Below are 21,552 nucleotides of genomic sequence, written 5' to 3'. Positions count from 1 at the left end.
GCAGCAGTCTTCATTGCCAATGTTCACTCGATAGTTGTATGTCTGTGTATCAGAAGAACATGCTGTGGTTCTACCACGGTCCTGTGTCAGATTTCACTTAGCAAATTGAAAAAAACCCCTAAACAACAATAAAACCATATCCCAAGCAGCTCCTCCTCCCTCCTCCATGAACAAACCAACCAACCAAACCAAAAAACCCCAAACCAAAACAACACTATGAAATGAAAAGAACCCAAACCCTAACTGGATTGCAGCAAAGTGTTTCACTGAGTTTCATGGCAGGGGATAAGCAAGCTGTATTGACTCTGGTATTTCTAACCCCCGAGACTGGTTTTAGTCTAGGATGTTGTCATCTGGGAAGAAGAATCTGTATTCACACCACACAGGTGCTGCACTCCAGGGCCCAGGACACAGCCTCACCCTCTGGGCAGGGCACAGGGCCTGGCAGCCACAGCACTGGCCCCTGCCCACAGAGCAGCCCCACACCCTCCCATGCATCCAAGGCATCAGTAAGGCACAGGGTCCTTTCTTAAACAGCTTTTAGCATGTCTGTGCCTCTGGAGCTGTGCAAGTAAGACAAATGGTTGGGGGTTAAGAATTTCCTACATCAGTAACCCTCCCCACCCCTCACTCCAGCCCATCCCAGCAAACAGAACAAACGCCCCATACCTGGAGATGTTTCCATGCTTGAATTATTAATAAAATAAGCATGATAATGAATAATCTATGTTAAGCATTTTCTTACCCTTTATTTTTTCATTATGATCAGAAGAGGAATATGATTAACAGCAGTTTAAACTTTAGCAGTACAATTTCAGTATTAAATATAAAACTACACTGCAAGTTGATGTGTTTTAAAAATGGTTATGTATACTCTAGCCTTAAATTTATGTATCAAATACAAGTAACTCAATTGTTTCTTGCCTTGACAATTAACATATCTAACAGGTTTCAACAAGCCAGACATCCATCTTTTCCATTAAAAAAAATAAGCAAGCACACCAACTCTTATTCATAGCAAGAGGGGTAAAGACTCAACACTTTCCTGAGTGTTGTGCAAATAATAACAGGTTCAAGAAAGTCAGTTAAATAAATGTAATGATAAACCTAAAGCTAAGCTGGAGGACCTTTTGATTAACTTCATATTTCATATATTATTTGCATCAGTTGAGAGCAACATGAGTTACAGAACTTCCATGAAAACAAGCCACTTACAAGCAGGTGTTTAAGCTTGATCAGTTTATTAAAAGGATTATATGACACGGTTGCCTGCAATAGCAGGGGACTGGATCTGATGACCCAGGAAGTTCTTTCCAGTCCCATGTTTCTAAGCCATGCACCAAGTGTATCCAGCCCACACTTTCACATTTGGAAAAAGCTAAAGCCACACACACACACTCACAGGAAAAAAAAGTTTTAAAAAAATTAAAAAAGACCTTGATGACACCATTTCATTTTTCTAGTTATTCACTATGCAGAAGGGAACAGAGCTTAAGTCCTGTACAGAGGATACATTTACTCGAGGTTGATGTGGTACTGAAGTCAGTTAATAATTAGATACCTCCAGGCAGATTCAGTTACAGGGCATACCAACACTGCACACTGCCAGACAATTTCTAATCAAGCCAAGAACCTCTTGCAGGATGAGGTCTCTGCTAGCAAGCACAGAGCACACTGAGTAAGCTAAAAGCAGCTGTTCTTAGGTGAACTACCCTACCAACCATGAGTGAATGACAGATAGATGGTAAGAAGCATTTACCTACTAGACAAGATCTCTGCACACCCAGGCAGAAGTAATTAGTTCAGAGCTGCAACCATCCTTCCTACCTTGCCTGTCTCTTGAGTACGTTCTCTTTAGTAGCTGGTCTACAGAATCAGTGCAGCCATTCTCAAGCACTACTAAAGTAGTAGTTTGCAGCTGCTATGCAAGAATCTACTTTCCAATGGTAGTCAGACATTCCCATCATTGAGGCCAGTTTGCTTGGACAGCATTCACAGCCATGGTACTAAGCCTTTGCAACAAATAGATACCTAAGCAATTGCCTACATTCAGCCCATCTAACTTTTAGGCACTTGGTTAAGGTGTCTGGGTCCTTTGTCACCCAGAACTCCCCCCACCCCCCAGGGGAAAAAATAAGAATTACTGAAGGCAGGCAGTCTCAATCGCCTTCTGGAGGTGTCTCTTGACCCTCCCACTGAGCAAATCAAGTTCTTAACACACGCACCTCAGTTAGACAGGATGAATGGAGACCTGTATCTCTTCCTAGAGATGGTATCAATATTCTCCAAAACCAAATACAATCAAACAACTACGGTTTTCAACCCATTACATTTGGAAACAAAAACTTGCAGTCAGTAATTATGCTGTAGTCCCTCCCTCCCAAGCATAAAAGCCTTCCACGTGGAGGCTCTGCTTAAAAAAAAAATAAGAAAAAAGAAAGAGAAGAAGCATTCTTCTTTCAGACAAAGAAGAGTGCACACGGCTGCTTTGCCACTCATTCATGGGGAAGCTGAAGGATCAGAGAACACTTATTCAGAGAACTGGAATGACTAAGCACTGCTAGTGCATGCAAAGCAGAAGTAACAAGATCGTTTTTAAATTAACCCTAGTCCTCTTCTCCACCCCACAAAATTCATGCAAGTGTTTGAAAAGTCAAGACATAATAGCCCCGGTTTCCAAAAAGGCTTAATTTGGTTTTTTTAATATATACTGTAAAATGTCCTTTTGATTTCTTTCTGCGGGCAGATAAATGCATTTTTGGCATGTTTGAGAATCACAGATATCTATGAAGTCCATGCTGTTTAAATTCTCCCACTAGTTTTTATAACCTGTCAAAAAAACATAAGCAACCTATACATGTTTCCCCAGTATTGACATGCATGCTCAGAGCTCTCCACTGTAGTGAAATGAGGTGTTACTTCTGTGCTGATAGTTGACGAGTCAGCATTACACGACTTTGAGACCAACTAAATTAACATTGTCGTAATATGAAAGGCAAGCACAAGTTCATTTATTTATAGCAAAGGTCTTGGGTTACAGGAGGTCAGTTCTTGCCATCTTGAAAAGATAGGGGGTAACTTATTGCATACATGTGCATTATAATTTAGCAGCAAGTCATTCATAGAAACACTTCCTTCCTACTGCTTTTTTGGTTTATTATCTCAATTATATATATATATTTTAACTTTACAAAGCATTTAACACCACCTTTAAGTTAATGGTCTTTTATTGGAAAAAAAAGACTAGCATTTACAACTTGGAATGGACATAAACTGTAATATCTTGAACAGCAATGTTGATAGTTGTGCTGAAGTCCACAGGCTACTCCGCCAGCTCCAAGTCATGGTACAGAAGGTTTTAAAAATATGAGAGTCCAAAGATGCTCCCTTGGTGAAGGTTTCTTTTAAAAATTTTGTGAACGGTAACAGCCTGACACCCGTTTCACTATAGTGCAATGCAGACAATGTTAAACCAGTATTTTAACACAGACATGCCATCCATAGTTAAGATCATCCTATTTTTGGAGCACACTGCTACGTACAGGAGAACCATTCAACCTTTAGGGCATTTGCTTTAAGTTTTGCATCCTTCAACCATTTTGCTGCATACCATCCTGAGGTATAAACCAATTTTAAAGTAAACCAGCTATGACAATTTATACTACAAATTGAATTAGAATCCACTATTGAACAAGAGTGGACCCTTCAGGTTTTTTTTTCCTTTTAATACACATGTCTGACTGTGCTCAATTGTCAAGCTGCATGCATGAAAAACTGGCCAGCCCAAACAGTGTAATAGTCATTAGCAAATGGAACTTTTGAGTTCACTAAGTGCTTCCTTTTTTTTTTATTTTCAAGGTAGTACAATTATTTATATTGTAAAACTGATGTTTAACTTTATCTTTTAGGGACAGGACCACCAACCATTACATGCAGTTTGTGGACAGAAGGTAATTTGACATTCAGTTTTGCTATACAGAAACAGAATGAATAAATGAACATTTTTTTTTTGCAAGAGGTAAGTAAAAGATTCAATTTGATTCTTCTAGAGGAAAAAAGGTGTAAAGGAGGTCTCTTCACTTTGCAGTCATCATCTGTACGAATTCTGAAAAGATAAAAAGTCACTGTGATTTACTGTCTCCAGCATACTTCAAATCAAGAGAGTCTAAAACACAGTTGGAATAAAAAAGCACCTTTCACTGCAGCTATGGTTTAGTCCACAGTAGTGAACAAGCAAATAACTATCACAAGTATTAAAAATTAATGCCCTATGCAAGAGGCTCTCCTCAGTCAGAATAATGGTTTGGAGTCAAGACAAGCATCTTTTTACCTTCATAGTTGACTTGCCCATCCCCATCAATGTCTGCTTCTCTGATCATTTCATCTACTTCTTCATCTGTTAGCTTTTCTCCTAAGTTTGTCATAACATGGCGTAGTTCTGCTGCACTGATGTAGCCGTTGCCATCCTATGAGAAAAGAGTTGCACAAGACCATGAACAACAATCCTGAGAGTGACCAACGTGGAAACTACAGCTAGGTTTCCAGTAACTGCTTCAGAAGCAGCCTTGCAGCTCTTGGGACAGATGTACAGACCTGGCACACTGTACACACTGCAGCAGGTATCAGTCCCACCGCCTTGTGAGGCATGCATGACACCATATCCTTCCATACAATTATTGTGCTGCAATAACAACTGCATGCCTGACTTGTAGTTGTGATAAGGTATTTTTAATGTTCTTTAAGAGCTTTCAAAAATAAACACAGACACAAAACCAAAAAAGTTTTTGTTTAGTCTCTTTTTGGCCTTGCTTAGGCAGCAGAGATCCACTTCCCCACCAGCAAGAATGAAGTCAGCTTTCTCTTGTGTTAACACTACCAGACTGCAGCTGACTATGTTACGCTTTTCAGATGAGATGATAAAAAACAGATCAATTAAATTCTACTGATAAGGTATTTTGAGAAGTTTTATGGCAAAATTAAAAAGAGAAGAGAAATTCTAGAGTCTAGAAACACTTCTAAGCCAATGTCCCCATTTGCAACATCTAAACCTAGAGCTCACTCTGAGCCACTTCAGAAATGCCATACACTGGAAGAATACACTATCTTAGAGCAGGATATGGCCATCAGCAATATATAACCTACCTCAGTAGCTTTAACACTAACCTTGTCTGCAGAAATACCCCCATATTTTCAGCACAGTACTTGAGACTGACACTTTTTTCCTAGAAAAAGTAGTAGTAAAGTCTTCTTCCACACATGCATTTGCATTAGCTTTACAGCTGCACCAGCCACTACTTCACACAATTCTTGTATAACATCTGTCATGTTCAAACAACCCAAAAAGGAGAACCTCTGTTCTACAAAATTGATATATGCCCAGGTATTCTTAAACAAGGTCAAGGGGGCTGAGCTCTTAAGTTTTTATGAAAGCAACCTCAAATTTCACATTTTGAAAAGAGAACATGAAATACTTCATGTCCTCCAAATACTGATGACATCATCTTGGCCTCAAAATCTTCCATAGGGTAGTACAAAACCACGTGCATCCATGCAAATGTTTCCCCATTCCCCCCAAAGTCAAAAGCTAGAGAAAAACCTCCCTCCTCTACCCACATGTCTCAAAAAACCCCATCCCGCCCCCTCCACCCCCACCAAGCATTAAGGTCTGCTAATCTCCGTTTCTAAGGAAAGGCCAGAAAGTTTTCCTCTGCAACAGTTCTGCTTCTATATTCAGAACAATCTGTTATGTTTCCAATTCCTCTGTTTCTACTAGAGGACTCTTTCTCCTTCTAGACAAGAAGAGAGAAAACACTAAGGAAAATACAGACATGCTTTACAAGAGTAGCTGTACTTTCAGTAATACCTTGTCAAAGACTCGGAATGCCTCACGGATTTCTTCCTCGCTGTCTGTGTCCTTCATTTTTCTGGCCATCATGGTTAAAAATTCAGGGAAGTCGATAGTGCCATTGCCTTAATAAAAAAAAAAACTTCCAAAAATTAAACTTCCAAGCTTTTCTTCACAAAAAAACCAAATATTTGGCATTTGACTTAGCCAGGGACAAGATTGCCAGATGCTCTGTTAACTGTCCTTATAGATGAACTGGTTCCTCTCTCTATATTGCTACCACTGCCTTTTTGCTATTGTAACACGCAGCAGCCACTCTGTTCCAGCACAAAATCAACTGCTGCCTTCTTTCAAGGACAAGCCACACCATTTGCCACCAAACCCACAAGTAAAATGCCAGTTTGATGCGTCAAGGTTAACCAATAACAACACTTATTTTTACTTCAAATAACTTCCACAAAATCAACCTTTTAATTTTTTTATAATATTTCAATTGTTGAGTCTTCCAGGAAGAACACATATTAAGCTGCCATTATAATCCAAGGTTATCTAATATTTGGGAACATCACTCATAACTAAACCGTAAATACTTTTTTTTTTCTAAAAATTAACTACCTTATCAACCAAAGTTGCACACAACAAGAGCAACAAACCATTTTAATGGGCAACAAGGACCTGCAAACTCCAGTGACACGAGAAAAGCTGACATTAGTTGTTATTACTGATAAGCTTAGCTGTAGGTGCTCTTACAGGTATTTTACTGCAAAACTGAAAATCCCTGCTGACATCCAGACCTCACACCTGAGATTAAGATCTTCATTCAAAGCAAAGATTTAAATTTCAGGCTGCTTAAAGCTAGGGAAAAAATGGTGTGGTGAAGAAACTAGATTTGTATAGTCAGGATTCAGCTCCATATGCCAAAAAGGCACATTAAGTACTTCACAAAACCACATTAAACAGTTCACTGTTCAACTAAGATCTACCGATTGATTTAAAGAAGCATACAAATTCATTGCGCAACTAATGAAGTTTAAGAAAACCCTTGCATCCTAGGGATTCTACCCTGAGACATACACAGCTATTTATCATCATGGCCAGCTTTATGCACCAGTAAAATATGAACACAGGTCTCACACTCAGTTTTGAAAACAACCCCAATGAACATGCAGAAGAATAGCAAAGCATTCTGCTGTAACTCAAATTTAAACAGCTGGGCAGGCACACTTATCTGAAGTCCTCAGTCTTCTTCTGTTTTAAATCCACCAGAGCAGCATTTGGTCTGCAGCCTAAAGAAGCTACACAAACTCTACATACCACTGCAGACTTATCACTTATCAGCTTCTGCAAAAACCTAGCTGTTAAAGTCAACTTACACATTTTTTAAGAAAGTAGTTTACTTATAAGGCCTCATAATCCAGTAATTTATACTCCTACCAATATACTTTCACTCTTCTTTTACAAAATGGTTAGAGAAAAATCACTATCACAACCAACACACATGACTAGAGGCTTGACATCCTTGAGCAGGGGAAATATTATTCCTTTTTAAAACTGTTAGCCTAGGTGGAGTTCAGAAACACAACGTGTTTCAATATGGGCTCTCTGGTGTTCCTTTTAAATAATTCTGTTATTATTTTAATTTTTATTAACCTAATTTTTATAATTTATTAACCTAATTTTTTTATTATTATATTATCCCTTGATATGGGAAGGGTTTTCTGCCTTTACCTCCAATAGCCCCTCTCTATCTATTATGGATTTAATACATTAGATTATACACTCCTCCTGTTCTGCTGAACTTCCATTGAAAACACTATTCCACTTCTAACACATTTTTGCCTTAGCCAAAACCACAGACATTGGCAAAACTATGGGCTGACAAAACACATACAGAAAAGCTGGATGGAAAGACAGGTTAATGGCAGGTCAGGGCAAGTCAGAGAGCAATAGGAAGCCTGTGACCCATAAAATATTAAAGAGAAATAGCATAACTTTGTCTCTGCCCATTGCCTGTTTTTAGTCTCATGAATACTGAGATATAGCATCTCTGACATCCTTCTGAGCTTAGAGTCTATGCAGCATTTTGAACCTGCTGTAAGAGCTCTATGTCATAGTCTTGCCAATGCAGTTTGAGCCCAGGTGTGGATGTCATACACATTAGAGATGATCACAGCACCTTCCCAACACTTACCATCAGCATCTACCTCGTTGATCATATCCTGCAATTCTGCTTCTGTTGGATTTTGACCCAGTGACCTCATGACAGTTCCCAGTTCTTTTGTTGTGATAGTACCATCACCATCTTTGTCAAATAGGGAAAAGGCTTCCTTGAATTCTAGAGGCAGAAACAGTCCCAGTGTTTAGAGACATCACCAGCATGAGAAAAACCAGACTAAAAATACACTCTACTGACAAAGCCTGGCACAATTCTAAGAAACATTTTCTCTTTCTATCTAACTGTCCCTGTATTGAGAGAATTAACACTCTCAAACACAAATTACTTACAGTACCAACACATAATTTTCACAATAAATTCAAACTTATTTCATGTGGCTATTTATCTGCATTTACAACTCCGTAATTCATTTCCATGCATCTGCATCTTGCCTGAGGCACAGTTGCTCCACAAACAGCAGCTGTCTGAAATAAGGAAAAGGAGCCACTGGGTTCCCTTAACAATTAACAGACTTAGAGGAACAAAAGCATTGTCATTTACCACTTATTTTCAAGTCAGCCACAAACAGGGGACTGGTCTCCAGAAGGTCAAATAATGCTCCTTCTCCTGACCAGCCTGAGTTACAGGCAGTTTATTAAAAGATTTATTTAAAAGACACTGGCTTGTAACAATGTGCAATAAACCAATCTGAGGTTTATTTGTTGCCATTTCATTTGTAATTGATGTTCACTCTATTAAAGAGTACCTAGGCTTCCTTTGGCTCTAAGTAGTTCATTTGAGTCTAGCAATTATTTCTGTTTGCCAGAAATCTAGGAGAACTTGGCTCAAGTCTGAACATCTAAAAAAAATATCATTATCTGTAGTCCAAGGAATAAGAAGTCTAAATTAAGAGGCAATGAACCAGTAATCTTCCAGAATATTTTTGTCTAGTTTTTTTTTAGTTTGGGATTTTTTTAAGTGAGCGCTTTTCAAAAGTGGTAGTACAGATTTAAAATTGTCAGAGATGTTTTTTTTCCACTATGCTTGAGATAATATATTTTCTTTTAGTCACAAGAGCTAGCAAAAAAAAAAATTATCATCAAAACACTTACCAGCAATCTGTTCTTCAGTCAGCTGATCAGCCTACACGAAGAATAGAACATTTTAGAATACTGTTTACTGCTAGCTCTGTCAAGCCACGAGGCACTTCCTTTCAATTTCAGAAGTGATTTATCATTACTTTCATCAAGTCATTTTCAAACCCTGGAATTCTGTCCCTGCAAGGAGACTGCACTCACCTACACCATGCAGCTGTTTCCAAAAGCATATAGGCTAACTTGGTTTGAGCCTGCATATGAAGAACCAAACACCATCCTGGCAACTTGGTGACTCAGATTGGGTGCAGTGAAGGACACAGGGCAGGCTCCTTGCAGTTGGTCAGAGAAGCACAGAACGCCCCATGCCCTGTGTTTGGGGTGGCACAGCACACGCCATTGCCAGCAGGCTCCTTGCAGTTGGTCAGAGAAGCACAGAACGCCCCATGCCCTGTGTTTGGGGTGGCACAGCACACGCCATTGCCAGCAGGGCGGCGTGGGGGGCACCGCACACGCGGGGGCTGAGCATCGCCCACGGCTCCAGCTCTGCCCTCCCCAGCTCGCTGCAGCAGCCTCCAGCCCTGTGCCAGCCCCACAGGAGCGGCTCTGCTGCAATGGTACAAATTACATCTCAGTGTTACCGAGATGTTCGCCATCTCTGACAAAGAAAATTAGTTTGCATGCATCATATTATTTTTCCATTCAGCCAAGCAGTTTAAGGTGCCTCATGCTGACATGCAGGTTGTTTTATATATAATTTTAAGTGGCAAGATTTAAAATGCCTATTTATGACCTCCTGTACATCAAGGGGCACTACTGCATACAAAGGTATACATCTCAGGGTAATCAAAAGGGCTTTCTAGAGCTTGACTGTGATAGCCACATCCTTCCAGAAGCCTCTCCCTATGTATGGATAGAGCATCACAAAAAGCTCCAGTTTGGACTCAAAGGAGCTAACTAGGTCTTTATGGAAAAATAGGTATTTTCCTAGTAAAGAAAAAAAAAAAGATAATTTTACATGCTTAATCATAAATACTGAAGAATACAAGGTAGTAACTTGTTTTAAACACATTCTACTGGACTGTTTTTACAAATAGAACAGAGAATTTTGTAGGTCAGAGAAGGTAGCCATACCCTTCTTGTCCTAAAATATTAGGTATAAAAACTATCTAACTGCAGCAAAGAGCAACAAATACAATGGAGAATTAATCAGCTATGCAATGTTAAGGGAAAAGGATAGGGTTGAAAATCTTCTCTATATGTTAAGGAAAATACACTTATGTCATCGGTAACTAAGTAAGGGGTTTCTTTTAAGCTCTGTATGTAATGATTAAACAATTCCCCGCATGCAGTGTGTTGGAGGAAGGGAAAAGGGTAAAATAGCTAAAGACAGTCTTCTTTAATAACGGCAAAAAAGCTTGTGCTCAAAATCCGCCTCGACTTCCTGCACGCTTTGTGATTTTCCAGAAAATATGAGGTTTCACTTAAAGATTATCTAAGGAATTTACATAACAGACTCACTGCCCTGCAGAACAGGAAACAGAGCCACACCTTGGCAAAAAACCTCCAGCCCACAGCACCAGTTCATTGCTCGTTAATCAGAGCTCGCTGAACGTTTCTAAAATCATATTTCAAGTGGAAAAAAGAAAAAGGAACAAAAAAACCCCCGCAAAATAAAACCCCAAAACCTTCGCACACCCGGTGATGCCCGAGGACACAACCCAACCCAACACTGCCGAGGGGTTCACCCTCCCGAGCAACAGGCACAGCCACTAACTGTACCCTAAGCACAGCTACAGGACAAAGGTACCCAGCCAGGGCTGGAGCCATCACCCCACCCAGTCAAGTCATCAAATCCTGTCCTGGTGATGTCAGCCCTCTCTACGGGAAGGGGAGATGCAGAGGCAGGGTCGAGGAACACCCACATTGCCAAAAAGCGATTAGAGGTCAATCTGCAACTGTTTCTCCGCTCTCGTAGGAAGCGAAAAACCGCCGGGAAAATCCCAGCCCTTCCTCTCGCTCTGTTTTGGGAGCACCTGGCAGATGATGGGATGCGCTCCGGCGGGCATCGCTCGGCCGGCGGGGCGGGAGGCTCGCAGCCCGCCGGCGCAACAGGCGCCCTTCCCGGCCAGCAGCCACCCACTGCTGCAGTGCGTCCCCGTTTCCCCTCCCTCCCTCCCTCTCTCTCCAGCCGGCAGCCACACCACGTCCTCATCATTCAACCGCGAGGGCGCCCGGGCTCCGCGGGCAGCTTTCCCTCCCCACCGCCTTTCCTCCAGCGGGCGGCTGGGGCAGGAGCTCTTCCCCCGCAGCCCCTGGGGAGAGGGGAGGCTGCGCCCCTCCCGCCCCGAGCCCCCCATGCAGGAGCTGGGCCGCTTCCAAGCGAGCAACTCGCACAGCGCCCCGGTCCCCGCGGCCGGGGGGTGCGCGGGGGCCGGGAGGAAGAGGAGGAGACATGATGTAATGCAGACAGCGATGGGCTTCGCCGCCGCGGCTGCGTTTTTTGGGGGGGGGACTGGGGAGGACGGCGGGGGCGCAGTAGCTGCAGCGCGGTGCCCTCCCCCGGCCGCCCCCCCGCTCCCTGCGCAGTGCAGCTGGTGCCGGAGCCGAGCGGGATCCTCGCCCGCAAACCCGCGCCCCGCCCCGCAGCGCGCCCTGCCCGGTGCTGGGGCCGTGGCCCCGGGGAGACGAGCCCGGCCCTTTCCGCAGGGGAGGGAAGGCGAGGCGGGGCGGGAGGGCGCGGGGCCGGGGCGCCCACACGGCAGGCCCGGGGAAAGGGGAAGGAAGCGGCGGAAGAGGAAGGGCCGCAGCTCCGCAGCGATCCCGCGCAAGGCGGCGGGGGGGTAGGGAGAGGAAGAGTCTGCAGCCACCAACCCGCTCACCCCGCGGAGAGCCGGGCGGGAAGGGCCCCCGCGGGGCTCCCCCCACCCCCGCTCCTCCCCGGGGACAGCCCACCTCCACCAACCCGACCGGCCCCAGCTCTGCAGCGAGCGCACCGCGCACCAGCCCCCGCCCCAGCCCGGGCACCCCGTGCCGGTCGAGCGAGCGAACGAACGAGCCCCCTACCATGGCGCGGCGGCGGCGGGCCCGGCGGCGGCTGCACGAACTGCGCGACCACGAGCGGCGGCGGCGGCTGCTGCCTCCTCCCGGCGCGACTCACAGAGTGCTGGGGCTGTGAGCCTGCGCCGCCCGCTATATACGTGGGGCTGTATCCCTCCGCCGGAGCGGGGCCCTTTTCCCTCCTCCCGGCGCGCTGTGTGCGAGGTGACTGCGGCGGGCGGCCCTGCCCCCTCGGCGGCCCGGCCCCTCCCCTCCCCCGGCGGGGCCGCTCCCGCAGCCCGCGGCCCAGCGCCCCCAGAGGGGCGAGGGCAGCCCGGGGCCGGCCGTGGTTCTCCTCTGCCGAGCGCTGGAGCCGGCGCAGCCCGCGGGGAGCTGCCTCACCGCCGGGTCCCTGCCGGGTCCCCAACGCTCTCCGGGCTGGGACCCCCGGAGCGGGGGCACCTCGGCCAAGCTGGTGCTTTTTGTATTTTCTAGACAGCATCCCCGCCGGCGGGGCGGGCCTGCGCTCCCCCGGGAGCCCCGAGCGGCACCTGGGAGAGGATGATGGCGCGGGGACGGGGAAAACGTTAATAAAGGACTCTTTTTTCCATGACAAGACGTGTGTGACAGCGACTGTAAAACTAAAATGTTGAAGCGAGCACAGCTGCCTTTTTATTGATCACAGGGCTTTTGTCAAGCACCAAAATCCAGGCGACGGCGAAATTTAATCCAGAATCGGATCGTCTACAACTGAGGTGTCACTTCAGCCTCTTCAGAAGCCTGCAATTGAGAGGCAGCAAAGGCATGTCCTGATGTCAGAGTGTTTTCTTCATTTCTTCCCTGTCAGCTCTGAGGATTTTGTCCACACTGGTAATAACCCCCAAAAATACGGTAGTGTTCACACTGTACCTCTTTTAACACGCATGGAAGCACAAACATGGACCCACTTTGAAATCTAGGATTTTGCTTCCATTCATGACAGGTTCCCTTAGATTTTGAGATTTGTTTTAGTTCGAGATATTTTTATTTGAAGGTTTTAGTTTGGGCCTCTCTCTGGATGGGGAAGCTTGCAGTATTTCCAGTGTGGTCATAATTCTGATAAACCTGCTTGCAGTATAGCAAATATTTTGAAATTCATTTGTCTATTCTATGATTTTGAAAAATCATGCATACTTTCAGTGTTTGGAATAAAGACAAAATCAATTTGGTTCTGTTTAACAGTTTCAATAGCTCTGCCACTGAAGTTACAATTTATTTGCCTGCCTTTCTGGAACACAGAGATAGGTTGGCAAGCACAACAGTTACCTGTTTGCAATGTAGAGGGATTTCTCAGCAAACAAAATAGCACATTTAATGTGTCAAGTTTGGTTCCCAAGCCATTCTAATATTTGTATAGCAACTACTGTATGAAATGGTGTCAGAAAACCAATTTGCAGCTGGCTAATCTGCAAATGATAGGCTAATAGACAGCTTCCATTTTAGATGTGGAATGCCCATCCTCCTCTTTTTTGATATGCCTTCTTTTTTTTTTTAACTACCAAACAGTGATGCTGATTTTTTTTCCCACCCCTGTGGAAGAACATGCAAATAATTGATCTTTCATTTTCAAACCAGAGCAGCAATTTTAGGCTCTTACTCTCCTGGCTTAATATCTTTCTGGAAATCATGGCACAATGTTTGATTGGTGTAAGCTACAAGAGTGTTTGCTTGGACAAGTGAATCTTGGAACTCTCTGAGACTCCCAGGGACATGTGAAGAACAATGTTCATGTACAAATTGTTCAGCTTATTGTGCTGGTCTTACACAGGTGAAGAACTCATTAAAACACTGAATTCTACATAAATATTGGGCTAATAAATTTGTACAATTATCTTGCAAAGAAAATGCATTATTAGAAGAATAATTTTACCAACATTTAAATGTGACAGTTTAGAATGTGGGTGCTTTATTTCAATCTCCTTAATTTTAAGCACATGTAATATGTTCTTCCATTGATCCAAATCTTCACTTGTTAAAAAGTGAAGGGATTAGATTTATCTGTTGAGGAGAGACCATAAGACAAGTAATTAAAATTTATGTAGATTCTCTTACAAACTACCAGCATTACAGTGTTTGGACAGACGTGATGAAACTTGGAAATGTGGAGTAGAAAGTCACTCAGCAATATTCAGTGAATGTTGCCAAAGATTAACAGGGCCTTTGAGTAGAAGGATTGGTGTGCATTTATTCCTACCACTTTTTTTATCTTTAACCTTTTGTGTCTACTTTTCCTAATTCTTGACAGATCATGTTAATAATTCATTTATATTTAAAATGAAATTTGGAAATCAAGTTACTTTTAAAGTAGTTTAGAATACAGTTATCTTGCTTTATTTAAAAAAAAATCAGGATGATCAAGTAAGGTGCTACAGTTGAGTTCTGCAGCCGTTTCTATTTAAATTGCATCATTCTGTGTTTGAAAATATTTCACAGCTCATGTTCCAAAATATCATTCTGACTAAGGGGATTTTTTTTTCCTAATTTGACATATGGCAAAGATAAATGTAAACAAAACAGAATACTAAATTTCTGCTGCTTATTTAATGCAAATAAAAAATCATCTAAATTGGCATCTCCCTGCTCCTTGTAAATTTGCTTTCACTCAATTGTACAGCCAGACCTTGATCAGTATTCTTTGTTCTCTTAAAATTTACATTCAGTTGTGGGCAGGCAAGAAATGCCCCTGTCATTCCAATGACATACAATGTCAAATGATTTGCCAGGATCTTCTACAGCCTCATTCAAAATCTCCTGAATCTCAGTGGGAGCTGGACTGGGTCATGGAATTACTCAGTGTTTGTGCCTGACACCAGAGAACTTGGCCATCCCATTGCCACAGAGCTTTTCTAAGAACAGAGGGCTGTGCAGTAGCTATTAAGATGAATTTTGACTGGATAAATTTACTGTTCTAAATTCCTTTACTCTCTAAGCATGCTCTTGTTGACTTGTGTTTGAACTGTAATAGTAAGAAAATATTATTTCATAAATTTATTTATAAAATAAATAAAATGTTTACAATGGAAGACTTGCAACCATTCTACCAAGTATTACATTCCCAAATTTTGCCTTGCTGTGATGGTAAGATTACAATCTTACAGTTGGTCTTTGTTTTGGTAGAGACTTCACATGTCCATTCCTTGGGAGCAGCCTAAGGTATAAGGAGGAATTCTGCTGAGAACCTGACTAAATAATAAACCTTACTAGTTACATACAAGGTGTGCTTTTCAGCTTTAGCTGTTTGTTAACATGAGCATGAAGAACATGGCCTCACATGTATCAACTGTTTTCTTATATTATATATATGTAAGTTTAAAAAAACCCCAAAAAATAAATTAAAACATTCCACAGACATCTGTCCTGAGAGAATGGATTTGAGAGCAGATGGACAGAAGTTTGTCATATCATTAATGCATGGTTGGGAGGCTGATATCATGGCAATAGGCATAGATAACCAGTTTATAATAGGTTAGAAGTACAAAAAGCCAAAATCAAGTATATATGTGCATGCAACATCTGTGCAACTGGAAAAAATTAATGATTAGTTTTCATGGGTATAATATTGACAGTTATATGTGTGAGCTACCCAAATTAGATTTATTGTACTGTTTTTCAAGTCAACTGGAATCCTCTTGGTATATCACTTTTTTACACTGTCTACAAAATTCTCTTCATATAGGCAATGTTTTTTGGGGAGACCATTTTCCACAAAAATTAATGATTCTAGATGCCATTGGCAGCTGTGAAAACCTAAGCAAGTATCTTTATAAACTATAAATATCACTAAGATTGCAAATAAGTGGGTGGAACTACATTGAAATAAAAAGCTAGAACATAACTTATTTTTACAAGAGGTGAAAATGAAAGTTGTTTTCATGTTAACATTTAAAGTTCCAGATCTTGGAGCATTTTTAAATGGGTACATACATAATCCTGTAGGTAACTCTTTCTTTTCCAAGAGAGATTTTTTAAAAACCAACAAATTCCTCAGTTTTTTATATGTTTATGATTTAATTTACATTTGCCTAATTCCCAGTGTTGTGCCTCAATAATCACAAACAATTACGGATTTTCATTGAGCATTCAGTGTTCGAAGGCCATCTGTGTAGTTGAACAATCAGTGATGGTTGCCTACGTTGAGTGCCTGTTGTCTTGTGAAGTTTTAGATGTTTATATGAAACTAATTTAACCATTAGGTAGAACTAAATTATTTGCACATGGTAATTAAATTAGTGAGTTCTTTTTCATGTACCTATGTAAAATGACATCCTTGAGACCCAATAATTTGAAAAGTTTCACGTTTTAAACTTAGCATAGTTTGAGTTGGGAACCTTCAAGATCCTGTCTTAAAAATATTTGTAAATATGGGAATTACAGACTTGCATCCACATATAATCTCACTCGTATATCTTGCAGATTAAACATCATAAAACAATTCTTTCAAACCAAAGGTTTCCCTACTTTTTTTTTAACACTTGCAATGTAAAATAAATGAAAAAAAAAACCAAAACTTTTCCACACAGACTTAATACCCCCGATCTTTCTTCATAGTTGTATGAAGAGTTCTCTAGAGACACTGGAGTATGTGAAAACAGGATTTTCCTTCTCAGTTTTTGCAATTGCCAGTTTCATAAAAGGTAAACATTGGATGATTCATGATATAAACAATTCACTCGCTCCATTTTTCTGTTTTGTTACCATTAGTGTTTTTTACAGATAAGAGCTAAATTGCATCCACTATTTTTCAAGAATCAAATGCAGAAGAGGAAAGGATATTTATATATTGTGTGTTTGCTAAGTATTACATATTTTTAAATAATGTTGTCAGGCATACCTAGGTCTTGATTTTCCACTGATAAATACATGTACAAGAACTATATTCCCTGATGATGAATCCAGGTAATACATCTGTCAAAGGAAAGTAATATATTTTTACCATAAAATACATTTTAAAATATTCTGTATAGAACAATACTTACAGGAATGGTTATTCTAATGATAGGGAAAACTCGTTCCTAATTTCAGTAGATGGATTCCTCAATTTTTTAAGTGATATAATGTAACAAACAAGCCATTTTTTGGTCAGATTCACCTTATTAGGAATGTCTTGAGATTGCATTTTATTTCTTAAGAAAATGCTAGAAAAATGAGTGGGCCAAAAACTAGTTTACTTTATATATACTGTATACTCTATATATTAAATTTCTGCATTAGAATTGATAAAAGCTGAATAGCTGTTGCCATTAGCTACAGATTTTGAACTAATATATAGCTTATAATGGTACAATAAACAATGGTGCACAAATATCCTTCAGAATTTAAGTGCTGAAGAAAGGCTGGAAATCCTTTCGTTCATCCCCAGTAATGTTGTTCCTCGTGTCAGTTTGTCCTCCTTAACATAGGAAAAAAATCTTCACAGATATTTAGGACTGCTTTTATACATGATGGAAATTATTAAATGTTTATACCTCCCCATTGACCGTGAGTTATTAATTTTTATCTGAATACTCCTGTGGGGCAAATTGGGATATCAATTTTGCAACAAAAGTTCAGATAAACTTAACAAATATAAGAATATATATGATATAGGCAGACGGGTATTTAAAATCCACAGATACCTCCTTTAATGGCCAAGCCTCCTTTACTTATCTCCAAATTATAAATTTGTAGAAGGTCTATATTAAATGGAATTTCTTTGGGTCAGGTGGAGCTACAGCTAATGATAAAAAATTAAAAAACTCCACATATGCGGTTCAAGGGTGATCATAATTTTAAATCAGAATCATAATTTCTGGTACAGATTTTCAGCAATGTAAACATGCCTTGAAGTCAATAAATCCATATTAATCTGCATGAGTTAAGGATTTAGTCTTCCCCTCCTTTCCCTCACACACTTGAATCGAGATGTTTCAATAAGTTTGGGATAGAATCTTATCTGAGGAAGCTCCAAGATCAAAACCACCTGAGTTAATAATGGATGTCAAATACTGTCATCCAAGACACATCCAGCATTCTAATCTGCCATCCTGCAAAGCTGGCCTGAGGTGGGAAGCATAGATAGATCCCAAGTTACAGATGCTGGAAGGCAGCACCATTGCCAAATGACACTTCTTCCTTTGCCTTACACAGAGGAAGAAAACTACAGAACCATTTCACTCCTTTGGATGGCTATTTTATGTTGTTTGTGAATGCACCAGTAAAAAACCCTCCTCATAATGAAATAACTTCTCCAACTTATCAATGCTTCTGGGGAGATAAAAACCCATGTTTTTCAACAACCTTGAGGAGAAGATGCATTTCTAGAATAAAACTATAAATTCCAATCTCTGTAACCTATTGCCTGAGAGCCAATGACTGCCTCTCCCCTGGGGACATTCCATGGCAGTACCTAGGAAGTGCTCTCCTGAGGGCTCCTCTCTTTTAATTCTTTTGGTGAGCAGGGACATCTGATGCCTCCAGAATGTAGGTTCTGATATCCCCCTTAAGGTTTCTCTTTGATCCAGTTCTTTGTGTAGACCTTTAGGTTTTTAGTTTTGGGGACACTAGCTCATGTGAAGCTCAGAGTGTTAAAATGTCCAACCCTCAGAATATGCATCTCAATCCTAAAGCAACTCCCATCATTGTTGAAACTCCAGAAATTGTACCAAGGAAAGCCATCTTTTTTTGTAAACTTAAAAAGTAGAGCTGTCCCATGAGGCTTCATATTCTTCCCCACATTTTTGTGAGGCTACAGTTCACATCAGCTGCCTAATTAAACCTCTGTTCTGTCTGCTTTATTCTGAGGCTATCAGCTTCTGTGGAATAAAAATATGTCTAAAAAATCCGGTCTGTCCTAGGCATGTAGCACTTTGTGCACACCTTTCCTGGCAAGCAGCATTGACCTTCTCCACAGTATGGCTATTTGTTGTTATTTTTGCGGTAGCACAAGTATTCTAGATGCTAATGAAGTACTTATATTTAGTAAGTGCACTGTTATGTGCTGGCTGTGAAGCTGTCAGCAGCGCTGTTAAAGAGCACAAGCCTAACACAAAGGTGCAGAGAATGGGAGGTTTTATGCTATATAGAAGGGAAGTACATTTAATGAATTTATTTTGGTTAGCCTTTGGTTTAGTTTCAGGTCTGCCAATACTGACATCATTTTTCCAAGCAGGAAGCACCATCTAAGACTTCTCTGCATCACTATCCTCGGGGTGGGCCTGTGTGTGGGCTGATGCAGTGCTCAGCACTCCAGATCATTTCACTTTGGCAACCATTCTGCTTCTGCTGTCTCTATCTCCATATTCTATTTTAGGGGCTTACGGAGCACCAATCCTCTCAACTAAAATATAACTGAAACAAGATATTCAGCATTAAATAAGCAAAAAGCAAAAGACTCAAAATAGGCTATTTTGTTATTATTATTATGAGGTTAAATCACTTAAACATAGATATCTTCCTACTCCTCCTCCCACATCTTTCTTTGTCTCTTCTTGTTCCCTCAGGACGCACTGATGGCCCACAGGTTTGTGTAAAAAAAAAAAAAATTAACACTGTTCTGTGAGAGGTCTATGGGTGCCAAGTACTCATCTAGCTTAATTCTTGAAAAAACATGTTATTGCCAGAATTGTCTGTCCTGAGATCCTTGCAGCAAACCCTCAGCCACCAGTGGGGCCAGGGAGCATCCTTTAGAGAGCGATCTGGCAGGGCAGAATTTGTTGGCATGAAAACACAGCTACACTGAAGCTGCACTCAGAGTGAAGTGGATTTATTACGCGGGTATGGGAAGCAGGTGGATTTTCAAGCAGGTACACCTATGGTAGGTGTTTGGAAGGATATGGAGGAATAGCTGTCCATACGCTGGGGACTCAGCTCTCCACAGAGCACCCGAGCTGTTCCGTAGGACAGCAGCTGCCCTCATGCCCCGGGGCCGCTCGGCACTGCGGCTGCTGCCGGCGCTCCCGAAGGCGCTGTGGCGGCATCCGCAATTCCCGAGCGGCACTGCAGGGCTCTCGGCTGTGCTCCCGCAGATGCCGCTCGCCAGATTGGCACGGCAGCTCTGCAGCTCCTCTGGAGGCACTCTGGGATTCGCCTGAACCGAGGCTTTGGCTCGGCTCGGCGCTGGTCGTACTCCCGCTCCCCCCGCAGGAACTGCCGATGGCGATTAGCGTTACACCCACCAGCGATGGCCCGGGCGGCACAGCACAAACAGCTGCGCTCTCCCGGGGCCTCCAGGGGCCTCCCCAGGGACCCTTTTCCCCCCCACTGCCCCGCAGGCAACGAGGCCGCAGCGGGAGGGCTCTGTGCCGGACTCGGCGGCCGTTCGCTGCCCGGGGGATGGGGCTGCACCCCGCACGCTGCCAGGTTCTGCAGCAACAGCGAGGGGGAGGCAGCGCTGGAGCGGCCGCTCCCGTCCCGCTCCCTCCGTCCCTCGGCGGGCCGCTCCCGCCAGCGAGCCGCTGGCCGGCGGCGGGACCTATATGCTCTCGCGGAAGGTTACCGCTGCCTGGCACGGCAGCGTCCGACGGAAGCGGTGCTGAGGCTCCTGAGGCAGCACTTTGTCAAGGAGCGCCTGATTGGCTAACGGGACTCCGCAATGGTTATCTGCTAAGAGTCAGGGCCTCTGATTGGCCGCGCGGTACCTGCAATGCGTCAAGTGAGGATGCTGGGGTGCGCGTGCCAGCGCGCTGCCGGGGGGCGGCCGCGGCCGCGCCGGGAATGGCCGCCCGCAGTCGGCGCTGGCGGCAGCACCCACCAGCACCGGGCGCTCTCGGCCCTTCTGGGCAGCATCAGCAGCGGTCCCAGAGGAACATTTGCCGTCTCTTCGTACCGCTGCAGCTTGCACCAATAGCAGCTGCTTTGCTGATGAACCAGAGCTGGCAAGAAGAAGCTGTTCCTCAGCCAGTGACCTCTTCAGAGCAGGGTTTCTACGTAAAAAAGCGGCAGAAAGACAAAGCCGCTTTTCTCAATCCTTTTCCACAACACAGGGTGCCAGAGGTGCAAAGTGTGGCAGAACAAACGTGCTCAGGCTGCCCTTGCGCTGCCCGCGAGAGAAGCGTCTCTCAGACCGCTGCTCCCAGTGACAGCTTGAGTGGCAGCTGGGGGAGGATGTGCACGGCGAAGTGATGACTGATCGCCGAAATATCTCGCTGAAACCCTGCAAAATCCTTCAACACAAAAGAGATGCTTCTGCAAAATTAGCCCTGAGCTGCGAAGCTGTGCCGAGGCACGCGAGGTTGGTGTGCATCCGTGTGGGGATGGCGGCCCCCTCGGGCCTGGCCAGAACCCAGCGCAGCCCTGTTGCATAAGGAGCTGCAGAGATGCCATAGCCACTTGTGTGAGGTTTTTTGAATGTCTCTAATTGAAATAAGCATAGATCAACCAGAAGCAATGAAAGTCGTCTCTGC

The 21,552-nt window shown here is 43.0% G+C and overlaps 1 protein-coding gene across 1 annotated transcript; it reads right to left on the bottom strand.

Moving 5' to 3' along the window:
- Positions 1-723: 723 nt before the first annotated feature.
- CALM1 (calmodulin 1) lies at positions 724-12,267 on the bottom strand. Its single transcript, XM_054275172.1, has 6 exons — positions 12,161-12,267; positions 9,113-9,143; positions 8,037-8,180; positions 5,864-5,970; positions 4,331-4,466; positions 724-4,105 (listed from the first exon to the last, which is right to left on the bottom strand). Exons 1-6 carry the CDS (start codon positions 12,161-12,163, stop codon positions 4,077-4,079), a joined length of 450 nt encoding a protein of 149 aa, XP_054131147.1. The 5' UTR covers positions 12,164-12,267; the 3' UTR covers positions 724-4,076.
- Positions 12,268-21,552: the final 9,285 nt, after the last annotated feature.

This window comes from Melozone crissalis, unplaced genomic scaffold, assembly GCF_028551555.1.
Source record: "Melozone crissalis strain CALT ecotype California unplaced genomic scaffold, PUWL_Pcris_2 ptg000018l_1, whole genome shotgun sequence".
NCBI lineage: Eukaryota > Metazoa > Chordata > Aves > Passeriformes > Passerellidae > Melozone > Melozone crissalis.
The sequence above is the reverse complement of the archived record's forward strand: the minus strand, read 5'-3'. Positions and strand labels throughout refer to the sequence as shown.

What these genes read in the sequence shown, in the direction of transcription:
- CALM1 (XM_054275172.1), bottom strand. An exon ending in CAACGAGGTAGATGCTGATG is followed by an intron (nt 5,971 to 8,036) that starts GTAAGTGTTGGG and finishes TTTTTTATTAAG; the next exon opens with GCAATGGCACTATCGACTTC. An exon ending in TGGGCAAGTCAACTATGAAG is followed by an intron (nt 4,106 to 4,330) that starts GTAAAAAGATGC and finishes TTATCTTTTCAG; the next exon opens with AATTCGTACAGATGATGACT.